The sequence below is a fragment of the Phalacrocorax aristotelis genome, chromosome 2, assembly GCF_949628215.1.
Source record: "Phalacrocorax aristotelis chromosome 2, bGulAri2.1, whole genome shotgun sequence".
Classification (NCBI taxonomy): domain Eukaryota; kingdom Metazoa; phylum Chordata; class Aves; order Suliformes; family Phalacrocoracidae; genus Phalacrocorax; species Phalacrocorax aristotelis.
This window is the reverse complement of record NC_134277.1, coordinates 45,790,323-45,814,294: the sequence shown is the minus strand read 5'-3', so window position 1 is coordinate 45,814,294 and position 23,972 is coordinate 45,790,323. Positions and strand designations below refer to the sequence as shown.

The 23,972-nt window shown below is 38.9% G+C and overlaps 1 protein-coding gene across 1 annotated transcript in view; it reads left to right on the top strand.

The window, feature by feature from the left end:
* OSBPL10 (oxysterol binding protein like 10) overlaps positions 1–23,972 on the top strand; it is a 121,908-nt gene that overhangs the window by 46,407 nt on the left and 51,529 nt on the right. The window contains exon 4 of the mRNA XM_075083299.1: positions 3,918–4,109. Coding sequence (XP_074939400.1) covers positions 3,918–4,109 — 192 coding nt within the window. The remainder of the gene's footprint in view (positions 1–3,917; positions 4,110–23,972) is intronic.

Below are 23,972 nucleotides of genomic sequence, written 5' to 3'. Positions count from 1 at the left end.
TCCCAGCTCCTTGTGCACCTCCAGCCTTCTCAGTCAGCAGAGCACGGGAAGCTGAAAAAGTCCTTGACTACTGTAAGCACTGCTTAGTAACAACTAAAACATCAGTGTGTTATCAGCATTATAATCATACTAAGTCCAAAACACAGCACCATACCAGCTACTAGGAGGATAATTAAATCTATCCCAGCTGAAACCAGGATAGTAGTGGAGTCACCCTTCAAAAGGTTTTAAGTGGTTGTAGAAACTTGTCTCCTGCAGACGTTCATCTGCATTTTGTGTGTGACTGCTTTTGCAAGTTGTGAGTTGAAGTTTTTTACGTTTATCATGGGGCCTTGCCTACGGATAGCTTCATGGGTAGCCAGAGGTCTTGGTGCTGAGGTCATTTAGGGTTTGTGCTAAATAATCTCAAATTAGATGCTAGAGGATTTGCATCGTGGCCTGATGGGGTTTTCTAGCACGTTGGCCAGAAATGTTGGGTCAATAGTTTGATGAAGGGTATAAATGGACGGAAAACAAAGAGGTGATGAAAACTTTCTTATCAACCTGTAGGAGCCATTGAAACCAATGTGTTTCGCTCTGATATTTGGTGCAGACTCTGGCTGTAGGTGCTAATTCAAGATTGCCAATCTTTCTGACTCAGTGAGCTATGTAGGATATATAACTACCTTGTGCTGAGAGGGGAAGGAAAAGACTTTAGGAGAGGCTCACTGGCAGAGGTGATCTCGCCCTAGAAACCACACAGCACTATTGCAGGGCAAGGCATGCAGCTGAATGTCAGGCATGCCAGGCAGTATGACATGGTCAGCCCTTGCCAGGCTGTGAACTTCTACATGTAGAGATTTGGGGTTACCTAGTGTCCCTGTAGCAAGACGGCCTTCTTGAGCACTACCTGCTACTGAAACTATAGATGGGCTGTTCTTCCTGATTTTTCTCTTGCTCCACTGATTTCCTGACTCCATGCCCTAAATATCTACCAACAACCGTTGCTGTGAGCTGCCACATGCCTTTGCAAAAATTTAATGAAAAGCCATCTTAAATGCACTGTGGTCACATGGACTGTTTATTCTGCCTCAAGTCCCAGTTTAGGAGTATAGTTGGTGTAGCCGAGTGAGTTGTGATACAAACTAGAGCAAATCTTGCAGGACAAATATCTGATCTGGATTAAGAGACTCCTAAAATGATGGGCATATCTGTGTGTTCATTACTTATCTGTGATACAAAGGCAATTAAAAAAATGCAGCTAGCTAGCTGCTTTTGTACTAATAGTTCACTACCAGATTTATCAGTCCTAAGCGTAAGTGGGGTTTGGTGAAAGGTGTATCGTGCTAGGTAACATGATGAGAGAAAATGTGAGGTGTGCAGTTAAAGTGTCTGCTGTGATCCATGGGTCAGCTTCAGATAGTTCACTGCAGTTTGAAACACTGTCTTGAGGAAAAATAGCGTCGAATTGCAATATAATATCATGATACAGATATTACCACAGAATGAATGTGCATTTCAGATTATGAACATAGGTCTCAAAGCGTGCAGGTTAAATGAGATTATTTTGGCATCTATTTTTGTATTCTGTATTTGCATGGATTTTTCCGTATTCATTTTATGTTACTCGTGTTAGTTGCAGACCTACTCCCACCCACTCTTCCTCCACCACCACCCCCACCCCCCCCCCCCCAGTAAAACTTAACTTCTCACAGAACATTGTTTTCTTTTTTCTTTCAGACAAAACTAATGGATAAACTTACTGTTTTATATTGTGGCTGTTTATCTGAGTTTTAGGATCAGTTTAGCTATATGAAGGTGGCAGTCATGTATTTTTAATATTGTGATTGCATGATATTAGAATGTCCGTGATTCTGAGACTTCATTCTAAAAACAAAATAACTTTTATTAAACTGGAAGATAAGTTGATCTTATGCTGAAAAAATATGAACTTATCTTGTTCTTCTTCTGCACCATAAATTTAGTTCAGAAGCGTTCCGATGCTAGTCAGTTTGAAAAGGAAACATCAGTAAGTATGTTCTGCTATTATATACTAGGGATAGCCTTTTTCTGTGTAACTTCTATTTAAAAAAGGGTATTCAATCACACCCAGTTTCCCTTGTCCCCTTCCTTCTCCCAAATACCTTTTCCTCTGGCTCTGATTTTAATTGTAGTTATGTCTAAGCAGTGCTCTTACAAATGGAAGATGATTTGAAAACCTGACAACATTCTGTGCCCTTGTGACAAATTCCACCCCCATGCTTCTTTTTTGCCTTACAGTCAAATCCAGTTTTTATGCAGAAATGCCAGCTGTGAATTATCAGCCAGGATGGATAGTTTTTGAATATGTGATTCTACAGATGCTTATTACAATCTTATTAGTCACGGTGGTAAAGAATATATTTGTTGCAAAAACAGTCAGACCATCATTCTTAGAAGTGTTTAGTAAATGTAAATTGAGACCAGTGGAATAATGCTTATTACTATGAGTATAGCAGCTCTTTGCACACTGGGAATGTAATAACCCATTTTTTTTAAACCTTCAAATGCCTTAAAAATTCTGAAGTCTGGTTTTGTGTGGGGGCAGCAGAGGGATCATGTAACTTACTTCACTCTTCCTTCTTGGCAGTGCTGCATAATCTGCGTCGTCATTTACAGTCAGTGTAGCAGTAACGTGATGCCTGACTTTAATTCCAGTGCTAATTGGAACCCGTCCACCTTGGATTTAAAGTCTTTTAATGAAATTACCACAGAATTGCAAAGTTTGACTTGTAAGGGATAAAGAGAGAGACTGTACCTGAGTAATATTTTTGTGCACTTGCCAGCAGACTCAAGAGTAGTACCCCACATCGATGGTAACTGTCTTAGCAATGTTGAAGGCTGCCATCATTCCTTGTGCAGGGTTTGTAGGAGAGGCAAAATGGTATTTCACCCATAGGGCTGTATATTTACCTCATTTTAAGAAGGTGCTGATAAATGTCACTCTCCGAGGTGGTTTGTGTTTCAGGAGGTAAGAGTTACTCTGTTTCAATTTTTAACCTTACAGATGCAATCAACAGCTCAAATAAAAGGGAAAACCTTTTTTTATGTTACATTTTTATATATGATGTTCCACGGTGCTCTAGTGCACACCTGAGCTTGCTTGGGAATTGCTGTCCTAAAGACCTCCAGGAATACTCTGGTTTGAGGGTTGCAGAAAACAAACCAAGATGGCAGCACTGGCAAACAGTTAAATAAGAACAGAAAAAGTTCTTGAATGTTCAGACTGATTTCATAGTTTGTATGTTAAGAGTATTCACACTGCAGATACTGTTGGGAGATTGATTTCTGGTCTTTTTTGTATGTAGGATTTATCCCAAGCTTGCTTACTTACTCCAAAACATGTTGACTGTTGAAGCCATGTTTTGTTTTAAATGTTAGTGTTTAATTGGTGCGTGGATCGGTCATGCCAAAATTGCAGCTCCTCTAATGTTGGAAACAGCACTGCATGGTTTCAAAAGTTCATAAGGTGAAAGCATTAAGATTTTTTTTTCTGCTTCTTTGCTGTTCACACCAGTTCGGTGAATTATAGGTCAATGGCTTCATTAAAAGTATTTGTGTTGGCATTATTGCTCTGTCTGCAAAATCCTTTCTAATCTTTCCTAAAAAGTATGGTCGTAAGAACTTAGCAGAGTGTTAATATGTCAGAGTTTGTGAAGGTTTTTGCGAAGGCCAGTTTTCAGACAATCCAGGAAACAAAGGCGATAGTCACAGTGTTTCCAGGAAGATCCCTGCTGAACATTGCAGATGGTTCAGGAGGAATAAATCAGTCCTGAGCAAAGTTACACCTCCAGATTTAGGTTTGTGAGGCAAATAGAACAGTGCAAATCTATAGCCTGAACTGTAAATTATTTACTTACGTAAAGGTACTAATGTCAACATCCCATTGCTTGTTCTAGAGCATTTCATCCTCACGAAGTAGAAGCTCATCTCTGCTGCCGCCTGGGACAGCTAATTCTGCATCTCCTAGTGGCCAAAAACATATGAATCAAAGTGGGCCAACTGTTGTAACCATCACACATCACAAATCACCTGCAGCTGCTCGAAGAGCGAAGAGCCAGCGTTCTGGTCAACTCCATGAAGTCAGAGAGGTAAGAGACAAAAATCTGCTGTTTTGCTATAACTTCTGAATGCTTGTTTTGCTTTAGAATAAGCAATCAAGTCTGACAAATTAACAATTCTCTTTGTTCCCTACTATATGTCTGATTGCTTTGTTTTGACCCCCTCACTGAGCAAAAGGTGGTGTTTAGTTCTGGTTCAGCTTGAAGTCTGCTGTATGTGTGTGTATATATGAGTGTGTATGTATGTATGTTTCTCTATGGCTATAGTCTTAACTTTGTTGTCAGGTTTCTGTTGCTGGCTTTGTGATGGAGGATGCTTTGTCCACATTAAATACACGAAAAGCGAACAAGAAAGCATGTTTACCATGGTTTAAGAAGTATAACTCATATGCTGGTTTAAGTCTGTCTTCCAGGCAACAAAAAAAGTACAGAATTCTAAGCTTAAATAGTATGGCAGACTTTCACAGGACTCACTTTCATCATTCTTTCATCCCTAATTATTTTTGCTTTGTCTGAACTTCTTGCTATTCTCCAATAGTGCCTCTGTAGGTTCCCCTCCCACCCCTTCTACCAAAGAAACTGATGACAGCGTAGCTGCTTTAATCACATGGGTTTAAAATATCTATCCCAGTCCTTCAAGTTGCAATCTCAAGACTCTGCTTTAAAGTTTATGCTCCCTAAATGTTTTATTAATGGAGACCTTTCATATTAAGAATTTTAATAAATTCTTAGTGTGTGCTCACAATGAAGACTTGGATTATACATCCTGATGAAGAATGCTTGTTTTTATTCTAGTAACATTAAAAGTCAAAACTTCCCTTGTATCCTCTGTTGTATTAACAATAGTCATTCCTTGCTCTGAAGAGCACTGTCTGAATGTCACCCATGTTTTCTTTACATTATAGAAAACACGGACCTGTTTGTTTTTCATGAGAATATCTGGTCTCTGCCTACCAATCATCTCCCCAAAGTTGTTTCTACCTTACTAAATGTATTTGCTCTCATAGGCTGAATTCAGAGTGCACCGTAAACCTATTAATAAAATAAACAGTGGGAGCTGTCGCAGCTTTGTCAAATGAAGCTGGGTAGGGCTGAAAGGAATTTAAGAGGGAATTAGTATATGTGCTGATCATAATAAGTTGGGATGGGAAGAAGTTGACAGATGCAAAGAACGACACTTGGGAAGGAAAAAATAAATACTAGCCTATAGTAAAATAGGGAATAAGTGGCTAGGTATCATCCCTGTAGAAAAGGCCTGGAGGTTGCTGACTCATTTCTTTGCAGTGTATTGCAATGTGATGTCATTCCAGTAAAGGTAAATATTACAGGACTTTAATCTGTAATCATGGAAGATAATTATTTTGCTATGTTTGATGTTATTGATACCTCAGCTGCAGCACCAAATCCTGTGAGAACAACTTGAGGGCTGCAATAAAAAAGAACTTATATGTTGAACATACGATAATGATTGAAGGTTAAAAGAAATGAGTGGGTTTTTTGGGGTGGGGAGCAGAAATGGCGCTGAGGTAAACAATTCAGAAGAAAATTTTATAAGGAGGTGTGTGAACTTCACCTTTTTGTGTACTGGATTTTTCTTTTTTTGTGTGGCTCTTCTTAAAGAAGAGCATATCAGTGGAAAAATCAGTCCTTCTTCCCTCTTTCCCAGTCTCATGTGAAAAGTGGCAGCTTCACTGATCTTGTTTCCATTGTGTGAAAGGATAAGTCTCTGTTTTTCCAGATTAAGGAAGCAGGCAAATTTCAATGTCATGCTCTGTGCATTTCCTTCTCTTCCCTTTTTCAGAGTGAATGCAGTAGACTTGGGTATATGCTGCCTGTTTTTTCAGGCAATATTCTTGTTCCCTATATGAGTCAATGTGGTTAGATCTACCCTCCCTTGTAAAATTTATGAATAAAGAGATGGGTCCAGAATCTGAAGCAAGGAGAAATAAATAGGAACTAATATACAATAGGAGAGAGTTAATCCCCTCCTCAACACCCAAGTCTTTCCTTTTTATTTGAAAGTTGTTTGGCATGATTTTTAGTATTCCCATTATAGAATGAAGTCATTGAAGCTTTGACATGCAAATAGGTGCTTTTTTTTAATTGTACTGTAAACAGGGCTACATTAAATAACTTTACATCTTGTAAAATACAGTAGTTGAATAAATGGACAGAACTGTTATGCTTCTGGAAAATTAGAAGCGGCCTGTATTTTCTTTAAATTTTAAAACAATGTTCTGGTAGTATTACAACGTTATATATGAGATTTGTGAGGAACAGGAGAGCTGCAAAAGGGGTATCCTTCACTTGGGTTGTATGGTCTTCACTAGATCAGGCAGTATCCGTGGGAAGCACTGAACTTGAAATTGCTACTCTGGACAGGTTAATTTGGCCATGTTATTTGCAAAGAGTGAAGTGTATCTCCATGTTGAAAATAGGACAAAATGTAATCCTATATTTGACATGATTCAGTGATATTTGGCAATACTTGGTTGTTCTTTTTCCCCTTTTCTCCTTTCACAGTAAGAATAAACAATACATTGTTTCCTTCTGTTGTTTGTTCTGGCTGTTATAATTTTTTATTTTAGATAACATAGAGAATTTTAGTGTAAAATAAATTATAGTGGAGAGGTATATTTAGAACCAAACTGATGTGCAAAATTCTGTAAAGGTAGTAAAAGCAACTGCATAGGTCCAAAATGACACATGTAATGTTTCTGTTATGAAATTAGAACTTTACCTTTTTTTTTTTTTTTTCAAATATTTGGTAAGTTAAAATTGAGTATGGAGCTTTTTTCTGCTATAAAACCTTCTAATACTCAAGCTACTTTTGTATAGCATTAAATTGAAAAACTCAGGAGTATGACTTTTCATCATAATGTGTTTTTTTTTTTTGTTTAAAATAATACTGTGGTCTTAAATTAGATTTTTGCCTGTATTAACTTCATGTTAATAGTCCAGTCCATACTGATTTATGGAACATCACACCAAAACTGAAATTCACCATCCATTAATTTGAGAGGGCTGATCTACTATGTGTTGCATTTTATGCAGAATTATTCAAGATCCTACCTCTTTATTTGGGCCATAACTTAGAGTTAAAGGGATGCTTTCAAGTGATTTAAAAAAAATTTTTTTATTTTTTAGTAAGTGATTTTATGGTAACCTAAGTGTGTGTGTGGTCTTGAAATTGAATTATATTTTTTAAACTATGCATATTATTATCCTCTTAGCAATTTGTGGTAAGAGTTATACTTGCAGAATTCTTTACTGCAGTCAGTTAAAATTAACTGGAACATAAAGCCAAGTGGCCATATCGCACCTCATATTAAATTTTAGCTGCCATTGAACTAGGTGATAGTGGCACGCTCCATCTTGGAATGGTGTTTATTTTGGCTGAGAATGTCTGACTGTTGTACAACCTTTGCCAACGTTACCATTGTTGTTAAAGAACCAAGATTTGCAGTATGTGAATGTTTTGTAGTAACTTATTTACAGAAATTTAGAGAAGTTAAATGGGGTTAACAAAAAAAAGTCTAGAAATATTTTTTCCATAATTTTAAAAAGCTGATAGAGGAATTTCTGATCCCTTTGAAATGTGTTTGTTACAATGTGTGATACTCTACGGTGAACTAGTCATCAGCATGTGTTTCTGAACAGCTGGTATAGTGAGATACAGATCTCATGGGGCCTCCACCAGTGTGACATCCATTTTCTGTGCCAGTGGGCAGTTCTGGAATTTGGAGAGGACTGCTTTTTGGTAAGATGGCAGTCCTGCTGCCTCTTGCATGTCCTTTGTCATATAAAAAAATGGTTACCTTTCAATTCCTGCAGGGATTATGTAACTAGCTGGTAGTTCTTTGCTTCCTCCCTTATGGTATAGGAAAATCTAGGACTTGCACCTAGGGCTTCACGGAGTGGGGTTTTACTGCAATTTTGTGGGGCCACAATTGTCCAGTTTTATGTGTGTACTAGGAGAAAGAGTTACTTCTAGAACACTCTGGGAATTTTCAAGCGAGAGGTGGGCGTATTCTTGTCACTATAATATTTGGACAGCAAAATTAGGAACTGTGACTAGATATTGATAGAGGAAAAGGATGAGTTGTCCGTGGAGAACCGTTTGTTCTGTTATGGAATTACAGCACTGCACAGGCAGCATTGTAGGTGAGCAAAGCAGGTACAGTCTTTAAACACGTAGGGAGACATTCGGACTCACAGGACTTTCATGTATGTGAACACACAAAGACGTAAACTGAGCTGTATGTTGATGGTAAAACTTTGTAATCAACATTTAAGCTGGTAGTAGGGTAAAAACTGATGATTTTTGTTCCATGCCAAATTTTACTTTTCAACTTTGAAAAAGTCAAGTTTTGCTTTTAATTTTTTTTTTTAATTGTCCTTTTGTTTTTCTGGAAGTATGTACATAAAAAGGTCAATGCATAAGAAGAGAAGCAATCTAATGCCAGTTCTAGCAAAAAGAATGCTGCAGCTCTTGATGTTTGGCATACCATTGAGGTTATGTGATAAGTAAGGGTGCATGTAAAAAATTATTGATTTGGATATTTGAACAGGACGTCATGTATAAACAACGTGAGGTATGCACAAAGACTATTTTTTTAAAATTCTGCTAATAATTGAATTGTTTTTGAAAGTAGGTGTATAATTTTGATTAATTTGATAAATCTCTGTAAGCAGGGAGAAGTACTGTATATTAGATCTATTGCTTTCACTGACAGTTCTCATCTTGATTTTTAGAGTGTGGGAAGATGAGTGCTAGCTTTGTGACAAAGATGACCTTCAGGACTGCACGGCTTATAAATCAAATATTTGTGTTTAGAAGATGAAAATGCTTCATCATGCTCATCTAACTAAAAGGTGTGGATGTAGGATGGACTGGTAGGCTATGCTGACTTCCCTCTTTCTGGCCTAGTAATGTAGGTGCTGTATGAGAGAGGGGCCCAATAACCGTGAACTGTGGCTGCTATAGCATTGCTAAAGTCTGTGCTGCTGTGGTTTTGCTAGGCAGACGTGAAGCTAATTACCTAAATGTCAGTTTTTCCTTCTAGACATATTTTAGTATGAAAAGTAGCTTTGTGGTGCTTTCTTTGTGTGAGTTTGTGGTTGATTCTTTAAACTAGAGTCTTCCCGCACTTTAAAACTCAGTATTGTAATATCTTCTAGAGATATCTCAGTTGGACTCACCTGGGTAGTTTCATCTTAGTAGTTTATAGATACTGCAGAAAGTGCTTATAGCATTTCACTTTTGAAATCTAAGTATCCTGTTTTCGTTCCATTTGATCAAATAATGGTGGTACAGCGAGTGCCAATTTTGGAAAGAGAAGAGAATACGGAGGAGGAACCTCTGTTAGGTATAGATCTCCAGTTTTTCCTGGGCTTGTATTTAAAATATCTTCCTCCCACTCCCCCACTATCCATAATAAATTAAAAGTACAGGGTCATCCTTTCGCTCATCTTCAGTCAAGTGCATCATATCATATATACAAAGTAGATAGTCTGTAGCTATAGATGGATGCTGGTCAGAAAATGAGATATGTTACTTAATAAGTTACATCTTAATACCACTGCATGCATGCATGCATCTATCTATCTATCTATCTATCTATCTATCTATCTATCTATCTATCTATCTATCTATCTATCTATCTATCTATCTATCTATCTAATGTATTACACTTTCATTTGTCTGCAAACTCATTGTCACAAATTTTTCATTTTAATTAGCAGAGTGTGGAAAACGGGGGCTAATGTCTAGTTTGTCTAAAACAGATAATGAAAAAGTGCGTGCAAAAAACCCAGACCAAAACCATAGCTGTTTCTCAGAAAGCAACGGTTTCTTGGATAGTGGTAGTGAAGGTAGCAGAAAACCTCTGAACCAGTTCTGTGTCCGCCAAAGTCAATAGGAAGTGTGGAAGGCCATAGTCTTAATTCAGCTGTTGATATTTATTTGGCGTAGAATGTGCTCGTGTAACTTACACTACAGCTATTTAACTGTGCTTAGAAACACTTTTTGAATTGGCAAGTGTTGTAACACAAACTTGTGTTACAGATAGTTTAACAGCTTAGTTACAGCTGAGCCGGCTGTTATTGAAAGGGTTGCTCCCAGCTGTGCTTTAACAGGAGCCATTATAATTCGTTTGTATAAACAAACTGGTTTGTATAAACCAGTTTCAAACCACACGAGGGCTAAAAGGGGCAGCTGCAGATATTATCATTGCACTTTCTTCTGAATTAATATGGGCCCCAGTTCTAGAAAATTGTGTTCTTTGTACATTATGAAAATACCAGTGCAAGCATGCAGAAATATTCTTCTGGCTGTTCAGCAATATTAGTGTGATGGGCTGCTACCCGTATCTGCTGTGGTTTAACCCCAGCTGGCAACTGAGCACCACAGAGCCACTCACTCGCTTCTGCTGCGGGTGGGAAGGGGGAGGGAAATGGAAGAGTAAAAACGAGAACTTGTGAGATAAGAACAGTTTAGTAATTGAAATATAATAACAATAACAGAATATACAAAGGAAGCAATGCACAGTGCAGTTGCTCACCACCTGCTGACCAATGCCCAGCCAGTTCCTGAGCAGTGGCCGCTTGCCCCTGACCAACTCCTCTCAGCTTATATGCTGAGCATGATGTCAAAGGGTATGGGATATCCCTTTGGCCAGCTTGGGTCAGTTGTCCTGGCTGAGCCACCTGCCAGCCTCTTGTGCATCTCCAGCCTTCTCAGTCAGCAGAGCATGGGAAGCTGAAAAAGTCCTAGACTAGTATAAGCACTGCTTAGCAACAACTAAAACATTAGTGTGTTTATCGACATTATTCTCATGCTAAATCCAAAACACAGCATTGAACCAGCTACTAGGAAGAAAATTAACTATCCCAGCCAAAACCAGGACAATATCCTTATAGGCAAAAAGCGAATTTAGAGCATATAGGAGCAGATGAAATTATTTGGTGGCAGTTTATTTGGAGGCTGCTTGACTTGTCTCTAGAAGTCTCATCTCCTGTGTCTGTGTATTCTACCTAAGCTGGTACTGCAAAGATCAGTTAAAACATGTCTCCTCAGGGGTTATATGGGATACTTAAATCTCTGGGAGTATCAGTCTAGTGCCGTCATAAGTAGTAAATGTGCATGTGCTTATAAAAATTATTCAGTAAGTAACATTAACCAACAGTACATGTAAGTTACACCTTCCTAAACTACACCTTGTTCTGTGCATTTGACTTCGTGTTCTTGCAAAGGTTGAGTCACCCTGGATTCCAGACACGCAGGCAAGGAGAATTAAGGTTGCTATGGGAATTGTAGAGCAAATGTTCTACTAAAATTACACAGTTTGTCCATGCAGGTTATGTCAAGAGTTAACTTGGTTCATTATTTCTGATTTTTTCTCAAAATCTAAAAAATATAAATGGTGCAAACACGGATTCTCTTCATTAAAAATTTTTTTCAGCCTGTAGTTTAGTAGTAATTGAGCATGTGCAAAAATGATAATTTTCAATCGTTTAATGGCAATTTATAAATTAGGGATAACACAGTACTTATGATAGCTATGTTCAGACTGCTGCAGCATTGATTTTCTTAAGCAATTGCAGAGAAGCTAAGATTACTCTTTACAGTTATTAAAATATTTCATTAAATTTTAAGTAAATGGTAGGTTCCCAAAGGACCTCAAGGGAAATCAGATTTGAAGGGAATTCAGTCTCCAGCTTTCGTATGCCTTCAAAACTGTCACTAAACTTTGTACATAAAAGAGAATTCAACTGTTTTTTTTATATATATACACACACATATATATAAAACAGCATAGCATAGCATATACTTACCTACATTTTTTGAAAGCTACAGGGCTTTTTGCTTTCACAATTAAAGCACAAATACTGCAGTAGTTTCACTTCAGAGTTGCCAGTTTGAAAATAAAGTTTTAAAGAAAATACACTTCAGTAAATCTTTTCTCAGATTAGGGTATCACATCTCATGGCTGCTTGTTTAGTGGCCTTGCTTTCAGTGTGGGTTTCTGGGTGGCTGGCTGGTGCAACAGTGGTCTCCTTAGCAGACCCTGAATGTGATAAGGTTTACTTATCTTCTACAACTCTATCTATAATGCAAATTAATGCTTCCAAGACACATGGGCTATTTTGTTAAGCACACTTAAATGCCATTTTTATTGAATTAAGTAGAAGATATTTTTGAATGTTATTCAGTGGTAGTAGATGACAATTTAATATTAAGTGGCTAAGCAAGTTTCAGATATTAAGTACAGAAAGGACTTACTTTCTCCTGGAGGGAACTTGCATAACCATAGAAATGGCTCATATATTTTATAAGTGTACCATTCAGTTTACATTATTATACACATTTATCGAGGGACTGACTGTAATCTTCAATTCCTTGTGTAACACCCAAAGTGCTGCATGCTACACTAAGAAATACAGGAAACATTTTGATTTTACAGCAAATGGAAATAGTAAACACTACAGCTCTCATCTGTTATTTAACAAAGACCTGATCTCTAGCAGCTTTTGCTACATGTTCTCATTGTGTTCTTCACCCCTAATGCTTGGCTTACAGGTTTTGAATGCTTTAGAAACCTTGTGTGTGTTACACAGGCGCTTTTAAGCAGCTGCTTACCTGCTCTTTGCTGCAATTCTGATTTCTGACAATATGCTTTTAAAATATGGCTAATGACATGATGGCTAGCAACACTTCATCCAACCAGCTAAACTGAAGTGTATCTGCCTGAATTTGACATATACTTTCAAGTAGCTTTGTATTACAGGTACTGGATATATAGTTGTAACTGATTAAATATTTTTAATTTTTATTATGGCTCATGTATTTGGTTCACGAAACATAGTTTTACATTCTTGCATGCACTGCTTAGCATGATCTGATGATTTCTAGTGTGTTCCGAGATGACTGCTTGAAGTTTTTCTCACAGACATCCCCAGTTACCCAGTTGCAGTTTCGTTGGTAGGTCTGGGCTGGCAGACACAAAACGTGAATTTATGGAAAAGTTGCTCTGTGAATGTAGTTCAACCATATTACAGTATGTCATAAATTGGCTACTCAAAATCATGGTAGCGTATGTTGAATCACTTCAGTGCTGTGAAGTCAATGGTGTCAACTTAAACCAGTTGACAGTCAGCTTGGGACATGGGGAGTGGTCAAAGGGGTGGATTTGGAATGCTTTTTCATGAGTCATAGAGGTATGATTTATTTAAGGCTCAGGAATGGCAAGATTAGATAGTCTAGATAGTGACAGTTCACTTGCTTTTCAGAAAACATGAGGCGAATAGACTGTAAGATGGGGAAGTAATATCTACTTTTATTAAAATTGAAGGTCATTCCAGTGTGTACTGCACACCAGAGACTTGTTTAAATGACAGAAATTTTTATTTTAAGCTTGGACACTACAACCTAGGTGGCTAACTGGAAGGGAGGTAAAAGGAAGTATAAGCATTGTTGTGAAAGGGAAGAAGCACTGGGAGTGTCCATCAGAAATTTGGGTAAGTACTATGTAGGATATTGGACTGCTCTGAATGGCTGTATGTGTGTTTATATATTCCCATGTGGAATGGTATAATTTAAAAAAAGTGAGAAATAAAAAAAGTTAGTTACATTTTCTAGAAACATGTGTTCTGAGATAAACCTCCTCATCCTTGAAGATATGTATTTTCAAATGTGTAATTTATGTTCCAGTTCAACATGGCTTTTTCTCTCCTGAAGACTGATTTTACTCAAAATACAAAAAACCAAGGTTTTATCAACAGTAGTCTGTATCGCTATAAACTAATAGAATTTGCCTGTGATTGCCGATGTTAATGACTAGCAGCAACCTTTTAGGTGGTCTTTTGAATCCTTAAAATTCACAAATGTGTCTTAATTGCTGATAACCAAAATATGCTTTCCAGCTCTGTGCTATGGCGATCAACTTCACCAAAATGATCCTTCTGAAATGTATAGGAAAAACTGCTACTCAGAAGAGCCCATAGAATAGCATCTGCTTATGAGCAACATTTCATCACTAGAACTAATGACTTTCCTTGCAGATTTTGAGTTAACTTTTATAGTCCGATTGCATAAAATATTTTTATAAGCTGTGCTCTCAGTGCTGTATTCTGTGATTTAAAATACAACAGTGTGCTTCCTGCTGGCTGGGTGGCAGCCAGTTACTGTCCAAGACTTCCTTGAACTAGCAAACTCCATCCTTTTGCTTCTCTGATTTTTGGTTCTGGATCACTGGAAGCAACTCAAGGCAGGGGAAATTGGCAGCCACTGTCAACTTTTTCTCTTCTCTGTGGTTTTACCTCAAGATCCCAACACCCTAGTCCCCTTGAATCATCTTTGGTACTAAATGGTAAGTCTCACTAGGTGACCATTAGTAGGACATGGTTAATATAGCAGTTAGATCAGCAAATGCTTAAGAAAAGAGCTCACAGTAGGGGAATGTAGCACTTACTAGCTGTGTTTTGGTACAAACCTTATACTGGTAGCAAATGTCATGCATTACCTACACGTGTGGAGTATCCATAGGGAGCTCTAACAAACAGGTGAGAAAGAAAATCTGTCATGTCTCCTGCAGTAGACACTGATCCCCAGACATCTCCCTCCAGTGGCAAAATGACTGGTGCTAGGTTGATACTGATCATTTTGCAGAAAACATATAGCCCACTCACTCTGATTTGTGGGGAAATGTAGTGCTCATTGATAGAGTTTGTCTGAATCGTGCTCTTTCACTTGAGTAATTACTGTGGCAGGGCAGCTCTTATTGAAAAGCTTTAGCTTCTCACCTGAAGACTTTTGGAGTAGCTCTGTGAAACACTCAAGATGGCTGACACTCAGGGGGATTTTATTTTCCTACAGATCAGTATTTTAGTACTCTGGTTTGTTTGTAAATCTTCCTCTTCCACACGGAGAATGTGAAGTTTATGTTGGTTTGGAAGGGAGAAGTGTTCTCTTCAGATCTTAAGCAGCAAGAAGGGATTCTCAGAATAACTAGCAAATTTTGGGAGGGTGACAGAAAAAGTGCCTTTTTTTTTTAACAGCCATAAAATATGAAGCCATTCAAGGGAAGCAGAATATCTCAGGGTCCTAATTAAAATTAAAAGAATTCTCTAGTTAGAAAATCCAAGATTGTCTGTCTGCTAAAACATTCTCTGGCAAGATTTGAACTTCTTGTCCTAGTCTGTCTCTATGGACCCAAGGTCTTTTCTGTAATTTATCCCCCCTGCCTCCTCCTGCTCTGTTTCCTTTCTGTCAGTCACTAACTCATTTCTCAGGTGAGGAGAAGGACAGACTGAATGCAGAACGCATGTGTTTAACCTGAAGTCTGGAATTGTGGTCATAAAGAAGTGTGGTAAAGAGTCTGCCTGAGGTAGCAAAGGGAAGCTTCTGATTTGTTTTGGCCTGAAGTAGGTGAGCTGTTTTGCTGAGATTTCTGGAGGCATTCTCAAGGATCCTGCCAGAACTGCTAGATCCTCTTTACTAACTAGCGTATGTGTTGCAAGGGCCTTGAACCTCTCTGGTGTCCATTTGCCCAATGTAAGAAGCGGAGTTCCATAGAAACTCACAGTGGACAGTCAGGTTGTCCCTGGGAGTGTTTAACATCCAAATAAAGTGTCTGCATAAAGTCCCGGAGAACATTGACGATTACAGATGTCATACACCCTTTGGTATTTCAAGATAGATCTGTTAAGTAGATCCTGTCTTTTGTTCTTCTGTACAGAGAGATGCTTCTGTAAAACAGGTAGTTAGGTCAGCTCCTTTTCTTGCTGTTTTAAAGTATTGAAGGAAAGGAGGTACTTCCTCCTGTATACCTGAGATGCAACAGTCTGAGAAATTCTTGGGAAGGTAGGTTGCTTTTCCTTCTCTGGTACTGGTAGGAATGTTTAAGACTTGCAGACCTGTCAAAAAAAAGAAGACCCATCTCCCCTTTTTCCTCCCTTCCACAAATCCAACAGTCTTATTGGGCTAAAGCAATAGTATGCAGACCTGCAAAATGCAAAGTCTGATTGTAGTAGCTGAGCAACTAACAGCAAGGGAGCTTGGAGGTGTGACTAATACGCTACTGGATAGTAGACCAATGAGCTGTAGTCCATCATATGATTAATGAGTGTTATCTTTGTCCTCACAAAATAGGATGGTATTATACTGTAAGGATGTGTAGCAAGTGTCCAAGTTACAGAATTTAAAGATATAAAGTAGGAATTGAATGTGTAAAGAAGGGAGCATAGGATCATGTCTAGTAACTAATAAATTATCTAGCCAATTTAAAAAGTGCGTGACAGGAGTCAGTAAAAAACATCTGCTCCCTCTCCCTGGAGTGGAAAGCCTGTGCTGAGGTCCTGAAGAGCTCATAGCCCATGGATGTGCTGGTGGCAACCAGTGGAATCAGTGGCGTCGATGAAAGCAGCAGATTGGAAGGAGTTGCAAAGAACAACAGCAAACAGTTGAGCCAGACTGCCTCCTCCACACCTTGTTTTCTCCTTAGTCTTAGACTTGGCTTTGAGAGTCAGTCCTAATGACATTTGCTCTCTGTTCTGTGAGGCTTTCCTCGCAAGGAACCACCCTGTGGAGCTCACGATGAGGAGGCTGAGCAAAAAAAGTCAAACAAAACCCCAAAGAAAATAATGTTTTGTTAGCTGAGACAATGAAGATATGTAGCAAGTGGATTTTCAGAGATTATGTAGATTCCTGGTTAGGGAAAAGAGAATTAAATAGTTGATGGGGGTTTGGAGGAGCTTGTTTTTATTCTCCTCTGAGGTAAGAAATAGAATTGTGAAAGCAGAGGCATGGGCTGAAAAGAAAAGGAAATGTGCCCTGGTGATTAGCTGCCATCCTGATTGTCAGAGGTATAGTTCTGTTTGCTCCGTCACTTTTTGTGTCTCTGTCTGCAAATTACATGCCAAGTGAAAATTAACTTGCTCCTTTGAAGCTTCATTGATAGGATGTGTGTGTCTAAGCCTTAATAACTATTATATAACAAGTCATTCCAATTTTACTGTTCATTGTTTGCTTCTTTAAAATAATTGAGGTCAAGCTGGCTGCTACCCTGAGGTGACAATAACGGAGAATTACGTACTTATCCTCTGTAATGGGAAGGAAGCAGTAATCAAGAAAGGACAATTGATATGGATGTCATTATCTGGTTCATCTTTCCAAGATGGTTTCAGAATGTGTCACTTGGTGTTCTAGGATCCTTAAAATATTTTTTTCTCATTAGCATAGTAATGTTCACAGAGGCTACTCTTGGTCTTCATCCAGATTGAAGCTTTATGGATAGAATTCCATTCTGTTTGCAGCTCAGGGAGGTTCATTTTGGTCAAAAGCTCAGGTTTTATTGTAAGCAAAGTGAACAGATGTGTTACTTGTGGAACTTAGGCATGTTTGTAGTCACCTGGTCTTGTACATGTTTTTACACTAGACACTTTTAAAGTTGAAATGCAAAATTCTCCTTATAAGAGATTTGTGTTATATATTGTAGTACCTCTACCAGCGAGCTCTGTGTATAGCTCTTTCACTTTAGTTATATATTAAGCTGTGATTTTGCCTTCCTAGCTTGCATGCTATTGATGCAATCCCAGTAAAAGACCTATGGATGTGACTTTGCTTAAGAAAAGAAAGAAGTCTTTAAATCCTTATCAGAAAATGTCTTTTGTCAAGTAGTGAGATGCACATAGCAAGTGACCTTAAGTAGTTTAAGAATGCTATTCAGAAGTTAAGGCAAAAATTATCTTGCTCTGCAGTGGTTAGGTATAAAGGCTTAACTCAAAACGAAAATGCATTAAATTGGGGGGCGGAGCAGGGGGGAGGAATGGTAATTTTTACTGCAGTTCTAGAAATTACCTTAATTTGTCAGACTTCTATATTGGAGAGGTATGCCTTTTGAGCTGGTAATTTGTTAATCTTTGTTACTATTGTAAATTGTATTTACAATAGTCTTTTTGTATGTGTGTTTGTGCTCTTTCCTTTTTCAGAATAAAAGTTGAAAGTGGGAAAGTTTCATGAAAATACTAAGTGGGAATTGTGAACTTGAGCTGAACTGGTAGCTAGTGTGTTAGGTTAATGACTGGTGTGATTGCTTTAGTGACATTGGAGTTTCAGGTATCTATATCTTAGATTTTGATATATACTTGGTACATGTGTGTGTATATATATAAAAAATACTTTTTACATATATAAGTTGTCTGTTTTAACATTTAGTTTTTAAAATATGACAGTTTGTGCTGTTGTTGATGAAATACAGGTCAAGATTGCAAGAGAAGTCCTTGCTCAAGGTCAGAACTGATGACTATATTAGGTTAACATGGCATCCCAATATATTGGGTGTACAGTGACTTAGAAGGTTTTTATTTTTTGTATGTGGACTTTCTTCTCTTGTCACTCAACTGCTTTTGCTTTTAAGAAAAGCAATGTTTTATATTAAAGAAAAGAAAAAACGAAACCCCTGTGGTATATGCTTGTTTAACAATAAGAACCAAGGTCCTGACTCATATCACTTACGACTTATTCTGGGGTGTTTGAAAAGCTGATCTCTCTTTGTGTCCTTCCCTAATGTCTTCTGAAATGTTTTCCTTTTGGTACTATTGTCTAAAAGCAAGAAACCAATATTTTCAGAAAGTGTATATATGTGTGTATATGAGAGAGAGAGATATTGTGTTTCCATATAACACTTTATTGATTTAAAAACAAATCAGCCAAACCAACCAACCAAACAAAAAAATGCCCCGAAAGTGAAGCAGCAAACTGGCTATTTCCCAGCCTTTGAAGGCAGTAAACTTCTCACAGGGGCAACTTGACTTAGAGTTGGTAAGAAAGTGATCTGTGTTGCATTTCTGTTACTATTTAAATGGCTAAAGCTTTTTTCCACACAACTGTTTATTTTTGCAGATGCTCTTTTTCATATAAGCACTGGGTTGTTTATTTTCCCATGTTTTTAATAATTGTTTTCAACTTGCATGCAGTCAGTAATGGAAAGGATTTAAAAATATAAATCACTGCATTAAATCTTTCAGAGGAACTGCCTAGAGATAAGTAGGCAGACAATGTGCTGCTGGTGGTGGTGTGCAGAGAATACTACAGTAGAGGAAAAGAGTTATTAACTGATGGAGCCGACTGTCTCCTTGATGAATGATTTCTAGAATGTCACAGAGAACCTTGATGATACAGAATTTCTGTGGGTTCTTAGTGCTAAAAGAATATGTTTCTTTTTCCCTGGAGTGTGTTGGATTTTTTCATACACCTGGGTAGGTATATCTTAATACCTACTTTAAAAGGATCCAGTATGTGTGACGATCAATACCAAAAAAGGAAAATGCCATATGTTTAAATTTAAATTGCTCAAGTGTGTGTTAGATTGTGGCTGGGGAGGTCTGAAGAATCTTCCTCAGGTTTTATATTCCAACAGAAGGGTAGGAACATCTGAAGTATTTAAATCATGTTATAGAAAGACAAGATTGGTGATGCTACTTATTTTCTTGGCCGGCTCCACATGGCCTGTATTACAAAGGGAGAGTGTCTACTTGCCCTTTGAGGTAATATGGCTGAGGTCATCCTTTCTTGCTTCAGTTCAGAGTGCTTGAAATCACTGTGTCTTGGGAGATATCCCTGAGACAGCTGTGGATTGGGTAGTTTTGTAGACGGCTTAAAGCTGGTGTTTGCTTTAGGTTGTTGTGATGTGCTATGTTACCTGGGTGAAATCCTGTAGGATCAGTAATTCTAGAAAGAAAGATGTTCTGATTATCATAATACCCGTCTGGGCTGGACAAACAGACTGAGGCCTGTTAGTCCTGGAGTCTGGATAACAAGAGCATTTCCACTGTAAATAAAATTATGTCAAAAGCAGTCATATGCTCTTCAATTTAGGTGTGGCTATTCGGTTTTCTTTCTCTGAAGTTTCTGTTTCTTTGTGTTAGGATGGGAGGAAAAGTCTTTAACAGAGAGTTTATTACTATACTTAATAGTTGGGAATCTCTCTCTGTCTTTCTAGTTACAGAAACAAATTGAAACCTTAAATAAAAAATTACATTCAGGTTTTGTGAGATGATTTCTCTGCATGGGAAAGATTAATATATCATCTAATATTTTAATAAAATATTGAATTACTGTAGTTTTTTCTTTTAGCACAGAAAATAGCACCTCAAATTTTCATTATTATTTCTTAAGTTAATTTTTCACAGCTGGTTTTAGCTTATTTACTGTACAAAAGGATGTTCTTTCTTCTGATGTCTGAAATACATTTCTTTGCGATCCTATGGTATCTCATAGCTTTTTGTGCCTATCTTTCACATACTGTGGGGGTGACCCTAAGAACTGAGTAGTTTCTACTTACCCATTTGTTTGGGATCTTATCACATAACGGGTCCCATTCATCATGGTTGGCAGCATGTTCACAATGGGAGGATCCAGGAGGTGCAATTCCAGCTGCGAAGGAGTAGTTAGCAGCTGCTGTGGCTCGGGTAAGTAAGGAAAGCAATCATATGGGATTTTTAAGATCATCCAGGTTCAGGAGGAAGCAGGCAGCAACAGAAGCTGTGAATTGGCTGTTTTGGAGCAAGTGGTAGAGAGCAGACGACCTACTGAGGAAAGCGTCAGAGGATTCCTGTTGCATTCAGTCTTCTGTGATGGTGTCATTGGGTGAGAGGTTTCTTTGAGGGTGGTGTTATTCAGAAGAATTGTATTGGGTTTGCTTGGCAAGGTTTTGCTAGCAAGGGGCTACAGGGGTGGCTTCTGTGAGAAGCTGCCAGAAGCTTCCCCCTATGTCTGATAGAGCCAGTGCCAGCCAGCTCCAAGACGGACCTGCCGCTGACCAAGGCCGAGCCCAACAAGTGATGGTGGTAGCATTTCTTGGATAATATATTTAAGAAGGGTGGCGGGGGGGAGGGGCAGAACCCTGCGCAACTGCAGCCAGAGAGAGGAGTGAGACTACATGAAAGAAACAACCCCGCAGGCATGTAAGTCAGTGAAGAAGGAGGGGGAGGAGGTGTTCCAGGTGCCAGAGCAGAGATTCCTCTGCAGCCCGTGGTGAAGACCATGGTGAGGCAGGCTGTCCGCCTGCAGCCCGTGGAGGTCAATGGTGCAGCAGATATCAACTTGCAGCCCATGGAGGGGCCCACGCCGGAGCAGGTGGATGCCCGAAGGAGGCTGTGACCCTGTGGGAAGCCCGTGCTGGAGCAGGCTCCTGGTAGGACCTGTGGCCCCGTGGAGAGAGGAGCCCATGCTGGAACAGGCTTGCTGACAGGACTTGTGACCCTGTGGGGGACCCATGCTAGAGCAGCCTGTTCCTGAAGGACTGCACCCCGTGGAAGGGACCCACACTGGAGGAGTTTGTGAAGAACTGTAGCCCATGTGAAGGGGTCGTGTTGGAGAAGTTTGTGGAGGACTGTCTCCCATGGGAGGGACCCCACACTGGAGCAGGGGAAGAGAGCAAGGAGGAAGGAACTACAGAGACAACATGTGATTAACTGACAACCCCTGTTCCCTGACTCCCTCTGCTGCTTGGGGGCTGGGTGGGTAGAGAGTAAATTTAAGCCCAGGAAGAAGGGAGGGTTGGGGGGAAGGTGTTTTTAAGATTTGGTTTTATTTCTTATTTGATTTGATTGTTAATAAATGGAATTAATTTCTCCAAGGCAAGTCTGTTTTGCCTGTGACAGTAATTGGTGAGTGGTCTCTCCCTGTCCTTATATCAACCCATGAGCCTTTTGTTATATTTTCTTTCCTCTGTCCAGCTCAGGAGGGGAGTGATAGAGTGGCTTGGTGGGCACCTGGCGTCCAGCCAGGGACAACCCACCACAGAATATGGACAATACCTGAGAATTTCTGTCAGGATAAAAGGTCTGAATCTCCTTCAAGCTTCAGGAACAGCTGCTAATAGGGGGCACATAATGTGGTCTGTTTGTTCCCCTGCTGCAAGCTGGAGAAAGGAGCAAAACACACATATGAGCTGATCTCTTCCTAGCCCAAGACTTCCTATTGCTGAACACTTTGCAGTTAGGTAAATGCAGGCATACTAATGTTAGATATATGTACGCATATAATTCCTTTTAATATATGTAGTCCTGGTAGTCCTTTCAGTTTTTCTATTTTATATCTAGCATAGAGTTTTATTTCTGAAGATGGAGTGCATTTGTGGGAATATGCAGTTTCTCCCCGATATTATGAGAAGCTATTTATAGGTGAGAAGGGGGTGCCAAAGCTGAAAGAAGAGTGGAGAGAGAAGTGGGTTGAGACTTGGTGAGGAGATGGGGGCAAATAATTTTTGCTATGGTAAAAAGTAGGTAGCTACTACTTTGAGCTGTCTGTATTTGTAAATGAGGAGGATGGAGAGCTGTAAGGTACTAAAATAACCCTGTGTAAGAGCAAAGTCATTCAAAATTAAGCAAGTTACTTCACTTTGGAAATTAAATGGTAACTCACTTTTCTCAAAATCAAAGCTTTTCATTCTGGTTTTGAAACCAGCTTAGTGTGCTGATAAATCAAGTGCTCTACGCCCCCTTCCTGAAACAGCAAAAAGCAGACCCACAAGTAAGATAGAGGCTAATGCTATAGCTGCATGGCCTAGTGTCTGCCCTGTTAAGGGTTCATGTGTGTAATGAGTTTTGACTAGCATGGTTTGGTGTTTTTGTATTAGCTCATCTTTGATTTACTCTTTGTAGAACAACCACACTTCAACTCTTTTAAAGTCTTTTGTCAATGATTTTTTTAAGAAAAATTATTGGCAAGTGTGTAAAAAAAGTTCAGTTATTTCAATAATATATGTTATTTCCTTCCCCTTTTACCACAGAGTAGTTCTGTGACTCTCTAGAATAGGGGAGTTTCTTCCTTTTTGTTCTGTTCATTGAGCAACTTAAACAGAGTGGTTTTGATCTGTGCTCAAGCAGTAAATGTTCAGAAAGTTCTAATACTTCGAATCCTACACAGAAGTTGCCATTCCTGGTGTCTTCTGCTGCATCAGGTCTGTAGAACAGCTACTGGTATCACAGCTATAATATGAAGCTAGGTAGCACCTAGCTATGATGAATCAAAAAGGCTTATTTCTAGCTGACTTAAGATAGTTTTAGAATAGTAAGACTCGGAGCAGTACTCTGTTTTGGAAAAAGGGAGAATAAAGAACTGATTTTATTTAAATGTCTCCTCATCTAGGAAGAACATAGTTGATAAAAGCCTGTATAGCTTTGGGCTAGGTGATAACTACAAACATGCAGTTAATTTTCCAAATGTTTCCTAAGATCTCTGGTCAGTTTATCTTCTGCTCCTATCTTAGCTGCAGAAGAATATAGATGCCCTTTATTAAGTGGGGGGGAATGGAAATGTTTAAAGTTTTCAGAGTTTTATTTTTGATTTTATTTCCTAGGGAAGCAAATCTTTAGAAATGTAATCTGTTTCTCACAAGAAAAAAAAAAAAGGAAGGTTGGAAATCTAGTCACTTAGAAATGAAAATAGAACATTTCTGTTGCTGTGAAGGATGAGAACATCAGGTTTTCAACTTCATGCTCTTATTCAAGATGGAAAAGGAGGGAAGTAGTCTACCATACAATTATGTTGTGCAGTCTTCCAGGCAGGTGATGATCTTTTCTCTCCTAAGTGTTCCTTCAGTTTGCCTCCCTGAGCTCTTTTCCTGAGGGAGGAATATTTGCATGTGTGTGTGTCTGTGGTGCTCTTGTTTTTGTTGTAGCTTTAAAGCAACCCCCCCCCCCCCCCCCCCCGTCTGTGCTGTGGTGCTCAGTTACACTGTGTGTAAATTCTCAAAGCAGAGCACTGCCTGGGGTTCTAGCGGTTCCCTAAAGCTGCATATTGTGGGGGTCTGTGTCACCTTCTGACTGGTCTGGTTTTCTGTCAAAGGGAATTAAAATCGACTGTGGCTTCTACTGAAGCTTTGCTCT